Consider the following 19,078-nt stretch of genomic DNA (forward strand, 5'->3'; position numbering starts at 1 on the left):
AACCTGCTAAGCACTGTGAAATCCAGGCCATTTGAGTATGGCCACCTTCAACTTTTTCCCCAAGATGGACAAAAAACCCTCCTGAGAGTGCCAGCTCTGCAAGTTAAAGTACATGAGCTACCTTATGGAAAACACCACAAATAGCTTCACCTAGAGTTTTTCTGGGGATCAGTGCTTACCTGCATACAGTTTTCAACTTCAAAGCTGAAAAGCAGATGGAAGTCAAGCCTCTAATTCAGCGACAAGAACAATACCTGCTATCTACTGCCTGTGCAGTAAAACTTGCCAACACCCATGAGAGCAGAAGTATTTTAAAATACTGTTTATGATTGTTGGTCTTTGAGAAAATTTGCACATTCCCCATCTGATACTGGGCATATTAAGCTACGAGATTGTTATAATTCCCATGAACAGTTTACACTCAATTACATTCTGTTTGTAAGAATGCATATGTTTCAGATCATTGGGAAAAAAAAAAAAACAAAACCAACCAAACAAACAAAAATTCCCCAAACCAAACACCCTTTATTGACAACATTGGTTTTTTGTAAAATTTTAGAACAATACATTACAATAATAAATTGGCATTTTAATTGGAAGGAACAACCAGCTCTTAAATCCGATTATACTTTAATAAAGGAATAATTGGATGCAATTGACAAAGTCAATCTTAATTGTATTTCAGATACAGAACTTCTATTCACAACCAGTATCTTAGGAGACTATCCCCCATAACACTTCTCTTAGTTGAAGATACTGCCCACAACAAATGACTATGTATCTATGAAATTAAGATGAAAACAGATATTCCAAAGTTTTAAACACAGAAAATTTATACTGTTACAATTAAAATACATGTAAACAGCACAAAAGGACTACCTCTTATACCCGGATTTAAAAATCTTTTCCCAGTTCTTGTTTACTCACAAAATTCTGAAAAGCCACAACTTAAATGGAAGTTATTCATATGGGGAAAGCTCTGCCCAGCCACACTAGTGTTACATAGTATGTTAGATGTAAAAATTATGCTTTCTTGGATAGTTATTTAATTGGAGAACTGAGCATAAAATTATCCTGATTAAAAGGTAGAAAAAGAAATTAAGGGAGTAGATTTACTTTCAGGTACTCAACTGTACTCATAAGTATGCCTGAAACTGTCCCATCTCCCCCTCCCAAATATTTACTCCTTGCTAGCCACACACACACACAAAATTCTGCCTTTTTTCCCCCCTGTCCCAGAATGCACGGCAAATGTTGGGGTTTACTTTATTTGGACTGCTGTTTTGGGGAAAAATTCCCTCCTCCTGCTAGATTATACTCTGTTTTATGACTAAGTCACACCACTAATGCCATATAAAAGCATTAAGCATTTTTGTTCCACTGAACAGCTGCATGTCTGGAGGACTTTGGTCTTTGTTAAAGACATACTGCTACATTCCATTTCCAGATTTTAAAAATCTGTTTCCCATCAGACTAGCTTTTATCTACACATTACACTGCCCCATACCCATCTTTACTTGTATGCTGTGCATGAATAATACAAGAGAAAAACAGCAGATCTTCTGTCCAGCACTAAGATCTTTTATTTGTTGCAACAATAACACTCCAATATGAAAGCAGGCAGTCTGTTATCCCTCCGTGAAACAGAAAAAGAGTATTCTCTAAGCTCTGAAAAAATACAATGAAATAATTTTTCCTTTCATCTATAAATCAGATTTAAGCTGCTAACATTGTAACACAATTGTAAAAGTTCAGTAAGATTTACTAACAAAACCACAAAACAACCCCAATAAAACTCCAACAACCACAATCGTGCAACCAGAAACACTGTTTGTGATCTGGGAGTAAGTGCATGGCTCCCCCCTTTCCATTTTTTCAATATCTGAGACAGAATTAACAAAAACATAAGAGCACAGGGTTTAGAGTGCAAGTTTTTTATATTTTAGTAGCCGTTTCTAATACCTTTAAGACTATCACTATACATGTTTAATTACAGTTTATCAGCTTTAACTGCTTTCTAGTGAGTGATAGCTAAAAGCTAAGTTTATCATGTAAACAATTTAGACTATTCTGCTTGTATTTCAGTTTATTTGGCACACTAACATGTAGAAATGAAAAAGTAAGATTATAGAGCTGTTTGGATTTATTTTATTTGTTGTTGGTTTTCCTTACTGCTTTTTTATTTTGAGATACTTCACGTGCAGTGCTTTAAGTCAACTTAATCTGTTCTTAAGGCAGCTACAAAGCAGCACTTTCTTTAGAACCTTTGGAGGAGAGAGCCTGAAGACTTCTTTAAAATAAGAAAACCCTATAAGAAAGCACAGAGTATACAATGATCACTTAACTAAATGCAGCGTAACTGTATTGCAATCGATGCCTCCATGACTGAAATTATAGCTTAATTTTGACTTAGCAGTGGTTTACCCAACTATGTATATTCTCGGGGTCAAGGAACAAAGCCTAATGACTGTATTTCAAGAATTCAGAATTTGTTAACTAAAACAGTTACAAACAGTTACAGAGCTTTTATGTTTCATGACCTGATTTGTCTTGATAAGATTAGAACCATGCTGCACTTTAACAGAACAGCATTTTAAATTCATCAGTCATGGCTCACCAGCATCAACACCACTTCTACCACTTCTAAAGTCTCATCCTAAACTGAAACCCTTTCTTACCCTTCGTCTGCAGTTAAGGCAGATTTATTTTCCTCTATTTTGCCATGCTTAACAATCTTCTTCGCTCTTAGCTTCCTTTAAACTATTACTTTTGTACACCTTATTTCAGGATTGAATAAGTTTCCATACGCACAAATCCCATTGTTTATTCCCCCAGGAGGACTACAGTTAATAATCTGTCATGGTGAAGGAATCAGTTTTCTAACATACATATCTCCAGACTAGAATTATAACCAGCTAACTTTTCCCATGTAAAACAAAAGTCTGATGTAGCTACATAAGGGTACTAACAGATTTCTTTGTTCCAAATACAGCAGAGACTTCTACTCATATGGAATTGCACAACGTTTCACTTTATAAGTATTCATGAATGCTGATTAGATTCCCAAAAGGCATATATATCCTCTTTATCATTCCAAAAGCAGAGTTTCAGCTCCCCTGCACTATCCCTTTCCTATCCCCATTTCAGTTACTTAATTTGCATGAAAAATCAGATTTAACCTGGCATATCTAGTTCCTAGCAACAGAAGCAGTGAGAAAACTACAATCCAGAATTTAATAAAAGAGGTGGCTGTGAATGGGTTTGCCCTTTGAGCATACCTGACAGGCAGGAAGCAATTATGTGAAATTGGTAATTAAGAAAGAAAAAAAAAGTAGCATGCCTGGATATTGACAACTATACAGATATTTTAATCCATTAAGTTAAGTAGCAGCTTCTTATTTCTTACATTTGAGTGGTGTGGCAAAATTTATCTGCTTCCAGTAAAATTAGCAAACGAAGCTCTCCTGAGTGGAACTTACCTCTGTAATAGAAGAGACACAGATCTGAGAGCACAAACCACCGTTTCTTCCACAACTTCATTCCAGTACTATCCTGTATTAATCGAAGTGATCAAGTAAGAATTTTCAGACTGTTAATAGTAATAGTTCATAAAGTAAACCAGGTACTACCTAACTGTGGTGGTGTGCTAGTAGTTCATTTTCTTGGCTAAGACATTTTAAGTATCTTTGACTTCTCATGACAGACTTGACACTGCAAACAAAGATCATAACCCAGGAAGCCTGAAGTTAACATGATTCGGGGATAAATAAGAGCCCATTATTTTAGCATGCTAGAGACTACAATCTACAGTTAACTGAAAAAATGTATACTTTTTTTAAAAAGGAAAAGAGCAAGGTAATACTTGGGGTACATCCTCCTTTGTTTTCTGAACTGAAGTTCTGCTGAACTTCATCTTCTGCTACCACTCATATATCTAAGGCAAATTTATTTCCCAAATAAAGTTTATTCCTAAAGCAATTTCATTTTCTTTTATGCTTATAACCAATTTACACTGCACAACTCAGAATGAAAGACTGTCACCACTACTAGAGTGTAAATAATCCAGAGCATTGCAGCATGCGCATCCTAGTAGAATCAGATTTAATAAATATGTTAATCTGTTCCATGAAGAAAAGTACATGTGAATTATCAATATTCCTGTAGTAAACAGGTTCTGTGACAACCTAGAAGAGGAATTCTGTAAGGAAAAACTGTGGGGTGGGTTTGGTTTTGGGGTTGTTTTGGGTTTTTTTGAGAAAAGTCAGCATAATTTTTAGCCTCATATTTCAAGCTCTGCTCTTTTTGGGGTGGGGGAAATGAACTGCAAGAGGGAGAAGAAAGGGTAAAGCAAGCATTAGCTAGGAAACATTATTCAGAAAGAGTTAAAAAATCCTTTGCCACAAACATTTTCATAAATAGAATAACTAAACACTTCATAGCACCTTCCTTCTGAGGACCTCAAAGTGGTTTAACAAACACTAATGAAGTCTGGAAGCATCGCCCATAGCAGTCAGCTCCTATTTCACAGCTGGAAAGGCAGACACGAGGAGAGGAGACCTCCTTCCTCACCTCAGTGACAAGGTTACTGACTCAGTAGCGGGTTAGGACGCTGGACCCCTGGCCTAAAGGACACTGGCCATAAAAATCAACTGTACAATGTGAAAATACCCAAACTTCTTCAGTATAAAGGATTATCACAAACCCTTAGACAGACTTTCTGAAGAGGCTGTTATGCAATGTCACATTTATCCCATCACTCAAAAACACCAACAGGTTTCTATATGGCCACATGTAAAATTCTGCCAGCAGTAAGACACACTAAGAATGATCTTTTGGCCTTCTTCAGACATAGCAGAGAGGCACACAAAACAGTTGTGTGGTTCTCATATTTTAAATTCTTTCCTACTTTAAAGTACATCCTTTCTTTATCATTGGATTTACTAATTATTGTTTCCTCTTGATTGTGATTGTCACAACATGGTAACAGTATGTTGACAGTAAACACCTTCCAAAAAGAGAGTTCACTCTGGACTTAAAAATTAGTAGAAGAATGACAGAAGAATACCATTACATGCAATGAGACAGCACACCCTGAGTCAAACAAAACTTGCTGTTCTCTGTGTTTACATAAACATGTTAAGAAAGTTATCTTACTATCAAAAAGAAATCTGCACAAGCTTTCACTGTAATTTTCTGAAGATAGTATCTATTGGTAAAACTCGACTAAATTGGCTTTCAACTTGACTAAACTGACTACAACATGGAAACATACAGCAACCCCTTTTCTTACAAAAACCAATCAAACATCAGCGCATTTAAATAATTTTACACATAAACCCTGTCCAATGGTATGCATTTTGACAGTGAGGTGGATTGAAAACTGGTTGAACTACCAGGCCCAGAGAGTGGTGATCAGCGGCACCAGTGGTGGCCAGTTGCTAGTGGTCTACCGCAGGGGTTGATACCGTGGCCAAGACTATTTAATATCTTCATTAATGATCTGCACACTGGACAGAGTGCACCCTCAACAAGTTTGCAGATAATACGAACTAAGAGGAGTGGCTGATACACCAGGTGGTTGCGCTGTCATTCAAAGGGATTTCGACAGGCTGGGAAATTGGGCAGAAAAGAATCTCATGAAGTTCAACAAAGGGAAATGCTCAGTCCTCCATCTGGAGAGGAATAACCCCATGCACCAATACACACCGGTGCCGATCAGCTAAAACAGAGCTCTGTGGAGAAGGACCTGGGGGCTCCTGGTGGACAACAAGCTGATCATGAGCCAGCAATGCATCCTCATGGCAAAGAAGGCCAACAACATCCTGGGCTGCATTAGCAGTGTTGCCAACAGATGGAGGGAGGACATCCTTCGTCTCTACTCAGCACTACTGAGGTCTAGCTGGAGTGCTGGGTTCAGTGCTGGGCTCGCTGGTACAGGAGAAACATGGACATACTGGAGTGAACCCAGCAAAGGGCCACAAAGATGATTAAGGGATTGGATCATCTTTCACATGAAGAGAGGCTGAGAGAGCTGGGACTGCAGTCTGGAGAAAGGGCAGCACAGGGCCATCTTATCAATGTTTATAAATACCTGATGGAAGAGTATAAAGAAGATGGGGCTGAACTCTTCCCAGTGGTGCCCAGTGACAAGAGGCAATGGGCACAAATTAAGAAACATGAAATTCCACCTGAGCAGAGGTAAACTTTTTTTACTGTGAGAGTGATCAAACACTGGCACAGGTTGCCCAGAGAGGTTGTGGTGCAGTCTCCATCTGTCAGAATATTAAAAACCCGGCTGGACACAGTCCTGGACAGCCTGTTCTAGCTGAGCCTGCTTGAGCAGGGGAGGTTGTGCAAGATGATCAAGAGGTCCCTTCCAACCATTATAATTCTGTGATCTTAAAATATAGCTACTGTTTTTTCATTAGTAAAATAATGTAATTGTACACTAAAATGGACTTGGTAATATGAACATAGAGTATAATTTTTAGGAAAGCAACATCTTTGTACTACTTTATATGCTGAATATCCATGGTTTGATGTGAAACAAGAAAATTAGAACAGCTAGAATCTTTAGAGCATTCCAGTAAGTTAGTTCAGGTACATAACCGTATCTTTTCATACATGTGAAACTCACTAGAAAGGACCTCAGAATGAAAAGCCAGATCATCATGAATAACTTATTCAGAAGTAGGCAGCAAAGATAACATAGCACAGATACTCCTGTGCACAACCACCTGTGCTATAATTCAGACTTCATATTTTAATCAAGTTAATTGATTGTCTCATTTAATTAAAAAATCCAGAAAACATTATTTCAGGAATAGAGTGACTTTTTTCCAAGCTAAAAAGTTTAATAGCCCTAAAACAAAGCAAAAAAAAACCCTCTCACCTTTGTGACAACTTTTCACTCTCAACATTGAATGAGAGTAGAGGCCACAAGAGTATCTAAACATGGAAAAATCTTCTACTAAACAGATACTTCCAAATCTTTTTATCTCATAGTAATTTCTGAAAACTGACTCATCAACAGCTTCTAGAAAGCTACGTGGGTCATACCAGTCTATCAGAGTAGGGACAGTAAATGACACCGTAGATACATATACATATTTGCCTCAGCTGAGTTTAAATGACAAGTTCTTACAGGGTTCTTGGTGAATTTATAAAATATATTCCTAATATGGCCTAATCAGTTTTTTGTTCAATTTTTTGATCAAACTACTTTGATTTCTTGCGGAGCAAGAAAGTGCAAGTGGTCTGGTATTGCAGAACAGCGAACCTACAGCAGGCTAGGTACGCTGTCACTAAATACTAAAAAGCACATACTTCAGATTAGTTTAGATTCAATAGGAAAACCTAAAATGATCTCTGGTTTTAAGATGGTCATCTTTGAGTTAAGAAAACAGGCATTCCTCTGTCTTTTCATATGTGAAAAAATTGCTTGATTTCCAATTTATTTAAAATATTTACTTACTTTTTTAAAAAAAAAATAAGAGATACAGCTTAACAAAAGAAACTTCAGAATTTAAAAAAAACAATACGCTGGGCCATACATCCTTGTCCCATCATCTCAACATGCCTGAAATTCGTTCAGCTATTTACTATGAACTTCTGCCTAGAGTTTTCAAGTATATTTTTCTTGTGTATTTTAGAGAAAGATATGTATAAATAATATATCAATGTTCTACACTAGTCTGATGCTTTTACTCATTTGTATCAGAATGGTATCCAATAAGTAGCTAATTAAAATACCATGTGTCAGTTCCTCACAGTTTATAGCTTCACTCTGGTCTTGCTATCATTGTATTTTATGTAAATGATTGTCTTTTGTACATTACACACCTTACAAAAAAAAAAAAAAGAAGGGGTTGAAAAGGGGAAGAGTACCTGTTTGTAGAGCCAGCCACGTCTGACAACTGGTGCATTAGGATTTCTCTTTATTGAGTTTGATCTCTTTCCGAAATTATGAACCTTCTTTGAAGATCGTGATGTCTAAATTGAATTGAACAGGTTAAAGAAAACATGGCATCAATACCTGTTGAAGAATCATAGCACATTTTCTTTTCTTTAAGATCTTTTTCTTATACATGTTCCTCTGGGGGATTGCAGAATACAAACTGTATTTCTTTTTTAGGCAAATAATTATTACTATGGTTCTGCTGCCTTCAGCATTTCTTTCTTTTTCCTCTGCAGAAAATTTAAAAGACAAATCCCAAGACAAGTACTTAAAGCCTTTTTTTAACAAGGAAAAACAACCAAATACATATCTGACCTTCTTATAAGGTAGGTAGAAAGCCTACCAAGCTGTAGAAAGAGAAGTAACACTAACAGAACTATTATTAATTATGAAAAATTACATCACTTGGGCAAGAACATTCTACTCTTTCCAGCTTCCAACACCGGCTTAATACATGAAAACTTGTTCAGATTTCAACAAGATATAATTCTCCCTTTCCTAGCATATACTAACTTTTTTTTATTCTTTCTTCCCCCTCAAGAACCCTTCGCTTTATGATCTCTTGGCTGGTTTGAATATTCATTATTTTACCTGCTTGGACTAAGGCCTACTTTAAATCTTTTGCTTTGAAAATCCAGCGCTTATATCTGCTGCTGCTTATACCTTTGACAACCTTACAGCTATGCAATGATCGCAGATGATTAAGAGAAGTAGGACAAATAACCCATTTTAGATTTTATCCTACTTGAGTAACCAAAAGAAATTGGAAAAGGCATAAAGAAATGTGCAGTGCTCTACCAATTCACACTTCATTCTTTTCAGCCTACATTTAGAAAGTTTGTTCTGCAACTAAATAAACTGAACATTTACTTGTGTTTTAAATTCTGTAAGAATGAGTGCCTCAGAGACCATGTGATGTGATGCAGCAAAGTACGCCACTCCACAAAAGATGTAAAGTTCAAATAAGTTTTTTAAGCTGTGTTCATGGCTCTGCTCCAAATCTGCCATTTGAATTTAGACAATATAATCCTGTGCTTCAGCATCCCCATCTCTACCACTGAGACTAATCATAAGGTTATGCAAAGTTCCTAAAGGAGGAAGGCTAAATAAACACTCGTTTTTTGTTGCAAATTAGAGTATGGGGTTTCTCTACGGAAATTCTCTCAACACGCATCACAGAGCTGAGTTGGGTTTTATACATGCTTCAGAGAGAATTCCACAGTAGGTTAACAATCATAAACTGAAAACTGCAATTTAAAATGACGTGCAGCTTTTGTCAATGACACCATTAACTGAAGAATACAACATAGCTTAGCCAAAAAAGAATAACATTACAAAAACTATGTGTGTTTGTCGTAAGTCTACAACACAATGAAACAAGGTTGTTTTGTATTTCTTTTTTGAAAGAATCAGGAGGGAATATAAAAACAATCAGAGTGCTTTTAATTTCCCTTGGAGATACAGAAATTTGACTCAACTCTGTTTGGAAAGCAAGATACAGCAAACAATTGAAAATCTAACTAAAAATAAAAGCAAAAATCTTTCACATTTTCATCTGAAAAATTCTACCAGTGCAAAATGGACAAAGGTTTGTAAGAAGTGAAGAGAATTATGACATCCAGCTGTAAAAAAGAAATATACAGAGAACCTATAACAATCCAGAGCACATTATCAAGTTAACTACATCAATCTCAGTTAACCTGTATGGCTACTATATTGGCATATCACACAAGAGCTGTGCCAAGATTTTGATCAGAAATAATTTATAACACTCATACCTGCTCTAATATTAGGTATTAAAGGTTCAAAACCTCTCAAGAGTGTTCCAGACTTCCTATGCTTGTAAAATGGCTAATGCATTAAGGATGCTTCTGAAAACACAACCAACCACAAGTACTACTAATGTCAAGTCTACTAACAAATTCAGATAAACTAGATAGACGTACCTATCTCTTAGGCAGGTCTGATAACAAACCCTATTGACTCCAATTTCACTGAACTCACAGCAAAGTTTTAATGGGTTACATCTTACCAACTGTGAATACAAACTTCCATTAATTAAACAGAGCATCACAAGTGCTTTCTATTTTTAGTTAATACAGAAAACACTGTAGATGACTCATGATTATTTTACCACATACTGCATAAAGAGAATAACTGTTCACAACAAGTTCTGAGCTGCGAGACAGTAAGTATTTTAGGATATTGAAATATTGTAGGTGTATATATAAACTAATTATGAGTTCTCAAACTTTTTAGATTACCTCCTCCTCTTGTTATGTCTGGGATACCTGGCCATCCCATGTTCTCTCACACATGTATCTAATATATCTCAAATTGGGGAAACAGGAAGAAAGGAAAAAAAAGAGAATTGAAGGGTTCAAATACTTTTTACCCCACAGCTCTAAAAAAATATAAGACATATTGCACAGCTCCAGCTTCTGGAGAAGGCAAAGAGAAAAGGAGGATAGTGAATGAAGGGTCCAACTACTAACCACTTGGCAGAAGGCGTAGAAGGTAACAGAGCTAGCAAACTTAATAGTCACATCTGGTACCATCTGGCCCGTTCTAAGGAATGGTCCCAGCAACTGTGATGCCTCCAAAACCAGAACCTACAGGACCCTGTGCAGTTCCAGTACTGAGAAGGAAGCCAGGAAGTCCAGCCATTGATATTTACTCTTTCCTAAACCTGAAGAAAATAAACACCAGCAGGGTTTTGAACTCTGGGCAACAGGTCAGTCAGTAGCTGGGGCTGCACACTTCATCACTCTGAAAGCTGCTCTTCTCTCTGCTTAGCTGGTAGAGGACACAGAATCTATGTGAGGCTTCTTCCCCAGTTTCAGAACTATCACAAAAGTAATTAATTAACACCAAACTTATAGCATCTATATTTGAAAAACATGGATTGAGAGCCTTGCTGATAAGGAAATTTTCTGCATGTGAACTCAAAGAATGGAAATCTAAATCTTTGTTACTTTCAACTTCTGTTTAAAAATATGTTTCCAGACTTCAAGGCTTATATTATCTCCCAAACCACAAACCAACATGATGCTGCCTTCTGGATTTTGTAGGCAATTTCAGTGCCTTCCAATGTTGCAGTTTTCCATGAGCTGACTGGGTTTCTGCCTCAGCATTTTAGCTTGGACCAGGAGGTTGCTCTTGAAGCAAATCTCCCAGTCATTCACTCTTACTGTGCTTTGGTTTGCATAGTAGAGCAAACTGGATTTATTTTAGATAAGACTAAAATGTAAGATGCACAAGGAGCACTACTGGACTAGTCTGAATATAAACCATGAAAACACAGTAGAGATGTTCGGTCCTGAGCACCAATACTGCCCTTCACATTGCTCCTGTTTACTATGCTGTTTGCTGATGTATCTCATGACTTACTCCAAAATTTCCGGCTAACCTGAATCCTGAGAAGACTTGTATGGCTATACTGAAACTAGCCGTTTAAACAAACTGATGAATATTTATAAACAATTTGATACATCCTAGCTGTAATGGAGACACGAGGAGCTCTGTAGCAGCTGTCCTGGGCTATCACTCCATTCCACTTACTGTGAGAAAACTGTTAGCATTATTCTGCTGATAACCAGGACAGCAATGCAGAGCAGGGGAGATGAACTGTGGAGAGTGACTGGTAACATGACTGACACTACACATGAAAAAGTTGATTCCCTGAATGCATTTCAGGACATATTTGTCTAGGTAATGATTTTAACAGCAGGGAAAAAAATAAAATATAAAGGAAGACAACTACAAAAACAAGTTCTTAATTTTAAAAAGAGGGGTGGAAATATATACCTCTGTAGCTACCTCAAGCCTATGTAGATTTTTTTCACAGTCAGAGGTCTGTGCTAGTGGCTTCAAGTTCAGACATACAGTTCAAGCTAATGGGGAAGAAGCAGCACTTAACAGAGCTGTAGTGTGTTATTTGGCCAGCATCACGTATATAGTGGGAAAGGAGGATTAAAATAAGACTTTTACTGGGGAGAGAGTGATTTTTACCTCACCTCATATTAGCCCCTAGACAGCAGCAGCATTAGACTCCAGTGAGTCTTTCTGCCACCAAATAGAAACTTCTCCAAGTTCCATATCTATTTGGGATCAATAAACATTACTGAAAGGGAGAACTTATTTCTATACCACTCATCTGTCTGAAACTTTAGTTGTACCACAAACTTTTCTTCCATTCCTCATTACCTTCCAATATTAGGTGTGTTCATGAATTCTCTCTGAAAACAGAAACACCTAAAAAATAGGTGTGGCAACCACATGAAGCATTCTTCTTCTCTGTAATATACTTTCCTCACCAATATTTTACTCCTCTTTTATTGTGCTGCAATACACAGAGCCTCTACATATTATACTCAAAGGTTGATAAGACAGCTAAGAATTTCAGGTTCTACTGTTGGGAGATATCAACAATAAAAACTTTGAAGAAAATTAGTTGTTGTATCCAGGTACAACCAGTGGGCAATTTCTATATAGTTATGTTTAAAAAGGATTCAACTCATTAGCCTTAAGTAACCACCAGAAAATGCTGATTAATATTAGCTGTGGTTCTACTTTGCAAGCATTCATCTCCTGAAAACAAAACTTTTAAAATGGTGTTGCAGTAATTCAGACAAATTTACATTTGAAAACTGATGTACAGTAACTGCACATACAGTCACAGTAATCATATTAATATTTTAAGTGCATTTAAATAACTAGAACAGTCAGGATGAAGGAAAAGTAGAACAAAAGTCTGTTTTTTCAAAATATAATAATTTTCACAGGAAGCTAAAGTGTCATCACTCAATGAAAGTAAAGAAATTACAATAACTGGGCCATAGCAATCTCAATTTCCTTCTAGAACACTATGAAACAAACACGCTAAAGGGCATTTTAAACTTCTCTCTTGAAAGAGGAGTGTGAAAAATATGTTTGTAAAACACGTGTTCCTAAATCGTAATTAATTTCCTACATTCAATCTGGGAGCGCTTCCTAGCTAGTTCTGTTGTAACTCATTTTCTGTGTAACTATTGCAATCTATGTCACTATTACAGCTCTAACAATAAGTTACCTTGGGTTTTTCGCTTGCTTGGTTGTTTTAGGGCTTAGCTGGTTTTGGGTTTTTCTGTTGTTGTTGGGTTTTTTGTTTTGTTTTAAATTGGCTTTCCTGCATGGACTTAAACATGATCATATGAAAGTTGAAATTATGGATTTTGTTATTGTTTATAATTCATCTGTGACTATTTTTCCCCCCCAGCAACAGGGATAGGTTAAGACGTTTTTCTCATTAAATAATAGTTTTCTAATGTAGGTCAAGGATTCTGCCTGTCTAATGAGACATTTAAAACAACAAAAAAAGGTTTCCAAAATGCACTTAAAGAAACCTTACAATGTTTATTACCACATGGAAAATAAATTATTTCAATCCAAATTTCTGAAATTAAGGAATTTCCTCAGTTATTTCAAAGTTTATTTTTCTCTTGAAGGCTGGATTAATCTGCTGAAAAGCACTTCTCAATGTTAAAGTTTTCAATGACTAGCCAAAGTATGGGGTTTTTTTCCTTGTTTAAATGTTAACTGCTGGGTAGAAAAGGTTACAGGGCTATCATCACTGATCAAAGTTGTTACCTCAGTGTCCTAGCAAACTTATGGAAATTCTTAATTTTGTAGCAAGTGCACTTTCCTTTTATGAAAGCTGTCCAAAAATGGAAAAAATGCACGCAACAGCCTCATCAGACTTATCCAATAAACTTAAAGTAGATATAATTGAATCCATCACCTCGATAAACATCTGGGCATTTACCTTAACCTTCTGAAAAGCTGGGTGAATGGAGAAAGTGGGACACAAATTCAGGTGGCCTAGGAACCTCCAGGACTTTTCCCAGGAATTTTTTCCTAGGAAACCAGGACTTCTACTTCTGGTCCAATGACAGCAAATGATGTCATCTGCCCTTTAATTTTACCACAGGGTCACCTTCCATCTCTCTTGTAACTACTTGTTATACACAATTACAATTCTCTGTATTTTACTTGAAGAAATCTAGTCAATTGTTTGCGTATCGAGCAATTTCCATAACAATGCTTACCCAGATGTCTCATCAGTCACTCAAGATTTTGCTCGTTCACACCGATTAGAAAGGTCAGATTCTGTAAACAATTTAAGTATGTGCAAGTCATAAGATCTGAGATACCTGATAAAAATTACAGCTTCAGTGATAAATTGTTTCAGACACCTCAGTTTTTGTTTCTCTTTTTCAATGGAATACTAATATAAAGCACTGTCTAGTACCTTGTGGAATAACTGAATGATTTTAATTTTAATTTAATTTGGACATAAAGACTTACTCTGCCCACAGGGCTCATTGGATGAGCAGCATAATCTGATGTCAGATTATAGTTAGTTGCTTCACATATCATGCTTACTGGTCGCTCCTTCTTTTCTTCAGATGTCATTGCTGCAGCAGTCCTGAAAATAGAATATGTAATAGCACTAGAACATGCTGTGTGCAGACTGCTATTAAAAAGCACCCCTAGATGTAGCCTAATACAGCCTGTGTTCTACTTTTCCAATTTGAGAGCAATTCACACTTCACTGTAAAGTTACCTGCACTGTGTTTTAAACTTAAATCTATTACAAATGAATTTTAAGATGTTTTAAAATAGGAGGTGTTGGTGGGATGGAAAAGGACAGGTATGAGCATGAGATGGAAATGGGAAGAAATGCTCTCCAAAGACCCCATACGGCTTTGTCCCACTTCAGTGAGAACATGCACGTTTGTGAAGTTTCACATATTGCAGTCCTGACGGTTTTCACTCTAGCTGACGTATAACGTGTTGCAGCAATGGTGGCGAGTAGGACACCCAATACCCAGCCACATATAAAATCCTGAGGTCAGGTATGACTTGCATGCATACCTTCTCATATTGTTGTGTATTCTACAAAACTAATGCAAAGATAGCAAAACCAACTTATTATCCAATGATTCAGAAAGCGTCTCAACTGGCCAAGGAAACAACCGATTCAGGAGAAACTATCAGGCAAAATACAATAGATTAAAGGCATGTGATTGTCCCTAAGTGATTAAAAAATTTATTCCTTTTTGGAAGTTTATTAGATTATTATATATGTCATTTGCTAACACTACAGAATAAGTAAAGTGACAAGTGGAAATTCACACAGTGCATAAACACAGTGCATTTCTATCATGTAACTAATTTGGGCTGTGGTTTTTACCTTAAAAATTAGTATTAAATATTTAATATTACTTTCAAATAATTTAAACAAGTAAAACTTTATACATGCTAATCTGACTTGAAAAAAATAAATATTGCAATTAGCAATCACTGAATCTTACTTCAATATTAACAAGTTTCAAAACATAGATTTTATAGACTGAAACAGATGCCACTTACTGTTCATTCACAACAAAGATACAGTTGTCCTGCGATGGCTGTCCTGTTACTGGATGTTTGCAGGTTACTTTTCGTTCATTATGACTGTGGAAGAGAGATAAAGAAAATTATTAGGCAATAATTTTTTTATTTTCCAACAAGTATATAAATCCAGTACATTGAGTATATCAGCCCAGTGAAAACTATTATGAATATTTCATTACAGCATATAACAATGTATGTATATATACACACAAATGCATATATATATAAACCAATAAAAAGGATGATAACAAGTATTAAAGAATCTTCATTAATATTCTGGACAGAGATGGAAAACATTGGCACTGGGTTGGTAATGTTTTTGAATTTAAAAGCTAGAGCAGTAAGAGTGTTACTAGTTCATATATGATCACCGACAATTCACTTCAGCTAAGACTTCATATATTCACAAACAGGATCTCAGCTAGACAGGGACAAGTTAAACGTAAGACATAAACAACTGTTCTGTAGGGATAAAATAACAGTACAGTAAACACAATTGTCTTCTAGCTTAGAACATGAAATTACTCGTTTAAAATTTTCCGATAATACAGATAAATATCCAGCGATTGGAACAGAGTGATGCATTGCAATCACAGCTCTACTTTTGCTGGTGACTTTTTAATTTAGAGTGCTACTCCCCTGCAGCATTGTTCTTGGGCATACCTTCAAGTGGCAGGAAGCCTGCCAGCTGAGGGCTTCACCCTCATCAGCACAAACTGCTCACTTTGCAGTGTCTCCTTCCCCTGAACTGCAGGTGTTGCTAGATCACAGCAGCTCCCACAATTTGGAAGAAATTGCCAAAATTCAACAACTATCAGCTGCTGCCACTCAAGAAGGAAATGTTTTGACTTGAGCCCTCCAGCCTTAGAGGGGAAGAAAGAGAAGGGGAGGAGTTGCCTTTACTGCCTACCAGATGTCTGTGCACTGACGAAATTTAAACCTGGTTCAGCGATTACAAAGCATACAAGCAGAAATCAGACTAAGAAAGGGCAATGGTAGAGAATGCAGATGCGCTATTTCGATATAACCCACACGCTTCAAAACAAACTCACCTCTTCTGCTTTTAACACTTCAAATAATATTTAAAAGCAAAAAAGTATATAATGCAAAAAAAACCCCAAACAGTATCTGAAATCAGCACTGTAATTCATGAAGAAAGTAATTCCATTTGATAGCAACTACTTTTGCAAAGAATATGTGATGATAATCTTTCCCATGTAAGGTATCTTATATAATACTACGCCTTTCTTATCACAAGTTCAGCCCTGAAAAATATTCTTGGACAGAGAACAAACCTGGACCAAAAAAAGAGTGCTTTATTTGCAAGATAGCAGAAGAGGTGCAGAACAACGAAAGATTTGAATGGCACTTTATCCAACACCAATTTCTTTTATTGCCTATTCGTTTAACCTTCTTAGCTTTCAGAACTATGAAGCACAGCTCATCTCGCAAATGTTACGCTCTCTACCCTTCCTGCTTCTTAAAACAACCTAGACTTAACAAAACTATCTTAAAATTCCCCAGGTTTCTTGAAAAATCCTTTGGATCACAACATTTTGCAATTATGGAGCATTACTAATTACGAGTTACCTCCAAACAAAAGCTTAATAGAATATTCACACTACTCTTATGGTCAATGGGTAGTTGGATGAATCTGCATAAATCTAAAGCACAAGATTAGAAAGATAGCCCAGTTCTTTGCACTTTCTTTACTGGCATTTTAAAAACCTGCTAATACCTAAATGGGTAGACATGTTATGGAGCTTAACTAATGAGCTAGCAAACGCCGGTACTTTTATCTTCACACTAAATTCAGCAGAATTCTAAGTTTAGCGTCTAAAGAAGCTTCTGTTACAGAAACACATCCATTACAATGAGGAGACAGAAAAGAGTCCACCTGAGTATGTCTATGCCATTCCTAATTGCCATGATCCTACAATGCCTTTCAAGTGAAAATGGCCCAGACTGAAGAGAATTAAAGTTCAAAATATTCCTGAGGAAGCATCCAGGTTTTTTTGCGATTCTTCTTTCTTCACTTCCAAAAACTTATTTTTTGTTCTCTCTGACATTTCAGAAACTCTCACACCAAACTGAAAAAAAAAAAATTATGGAGATGAGCTGGCACTCTACAAGCTTTGCCAAAATGTTGCTATCTTGTTCACGTTAAACCTTGACAGCTGGCTATCAGCTGACATCCAGAAACGTAGAAATAAATGGATCGGGACTTCTGCTCAAGGACCATCAATACTCAGGACCGCTACAGAAGAGGCACATCCCACGTTTTATATGAGCGCACCCGGATCACACTGACACAGGAAGAGGCCACACTCGAAGACTGTAAAGGGGAAGTCATGCAAAACCAGAAGGGAAAGCAGGAAGGGGTAGGAAAAGAAGAGAGAGAGGAGAGGAAGTGCTGACACAAACGTATTCGAGAATATTTTGTTTCAGGCTTGAGTCATATATCAAGTCAGTATTCCAAAATATCAAAACATTTTTGGACAAAATACAGTTTTCCTTACTACTCACACTGATGTCGAGATGTATAGAGGTGTAGCTGACATTACATAAATAAGGCAAAAAAACATCGTAGACATGAAACACTCCTGTGGGATATACAATACTTCCTTTCTAGCATTTGAGAGACCTTTTCTTTTTCTTCAGCTTAGACGCAAGTGAAAATCTAGTGAGTGAACACTGGAAATCCAGTTGTACAACTAAGAAGTGTGACGACTGTAAATACGTCTATCTGGTTGAATAGATTTTAAATACTTCCATTTGAAAACTTTCTCATTACTCATCTGAATTATTGTATTTTTGGCATTAATTTAGCTGATATTTTGACAAGACTCTTCAAAATACTTGCGTAAGATGTAGAGCAGCTTGATAATTATTGTCATAACCCTCCCACGTATCAGTAGGTTAAGGCATTTGTTTTAAACTCGATCTTGCAGACTACAGAAAGTTTCATTAAAACCAAGCTACAATTTGATATTCACAATCTTCAACATCCGATTTAGACAGTTGTTCAGTTATCCATGAATTTCTGGGTCCACACACACGCTTAGTATTTCATATATTACACTATAATATTACATATCTCATCAATAAGTCTCAGGAGAAATAAAGTAAAAAATGGGTTTTTTTGCTGAGAACTCTAATTTCAATTTTATACAAACTCCAGTGTGTAATTCAGAGTTTCAACTCTACATATTTATGCGTCTGCACTTTTATTATGTAGTAAAGAGTGATTCACTTTGACACAAGCAGCTAGAAGCCAGCATGTTAACTTTTTGCTTATGCAGAGATACAGCCTCCAAGAGGTATATGGAAACAACACTCCTCTTCCTTCCCTCTCCAATCAATTTTTCATATCAACATGTTCTGAGAACACAGGGTAACTATACACACACACTGCTGCACTTATACTGAAGGATATAACTGACCCTTACCTTTTTAGCATCCATAGTTAGGTTGTATTAATGGCATGCTAAGCGCTAGAGCCAAAGACTGAAAAAATTCCCTGTGTATTTTATTAGTATTCATGAGCATATTCTCCAGACACGGTATGTGGCACAAACTATTCCTCATTAATATTTGCTACTGGGATGTGTTTGGCTCCAGAAATTGACACAGGTGACTAAGATGACATGAGAGAGAAGCATTTCAATGCAAAATAAAGCATAG

The 19,078-nt window shown here is 36.6% G+C and overlaps 1 protein-coding gene across 1 annotated transcript in view; it reads right to left on the reverse strand.

Moving 5' to 3' along the window:
• PLEKHA5 (pleckstrin homology domain containing, family A member 5) overlaps positions 1-15,436 on the reverse strand; it is a 71,321-nt gene extending 55,885 nt beyond the window's left edge. Inside the window, exons 1-4 of the mRNA XM_009332844.1 lie at positions 15,371-15,436; positions 14,303-14,423; positions 7,888-7,992; positions 3,480-3,552 (exon numbers count right to left, since the gene is read on the reverse strand). Coding sequence (XP_009331119.1) covers positions 3,480-3,552; positions 7,888-7,992; positions 14,303-14,410 — 286 coding nt within the window. The 5' untranslated portion in view covers positions 14,411-14,423; positions 15,371-15,436. The remainder of the gene's footprint in view (positions 1-3,479; positions 3,553-7,887; positions 7,993-14,302; positions 14,424-15,370) is intronic.
• Positions 15,437-19,078: the final 3,642 nt, after the last annotated feature.

This window comes from Pygoscelis adeliae, unplaced genomic scaffold, assembly GCF_000699105.1.
Source record: "Pygoscelis adeliae isolate BGI_AS28 unplaced genomic scaffold, ASM69910v1 Scaffold38, whole genome shotgun sequence".
Lineage (NCBI taxonomy): Eukaryota > Metazoa > Chordata > Aves > Sphenisciformes > Spheniscidae > Pygoscelis > Pygoscelis adeliae.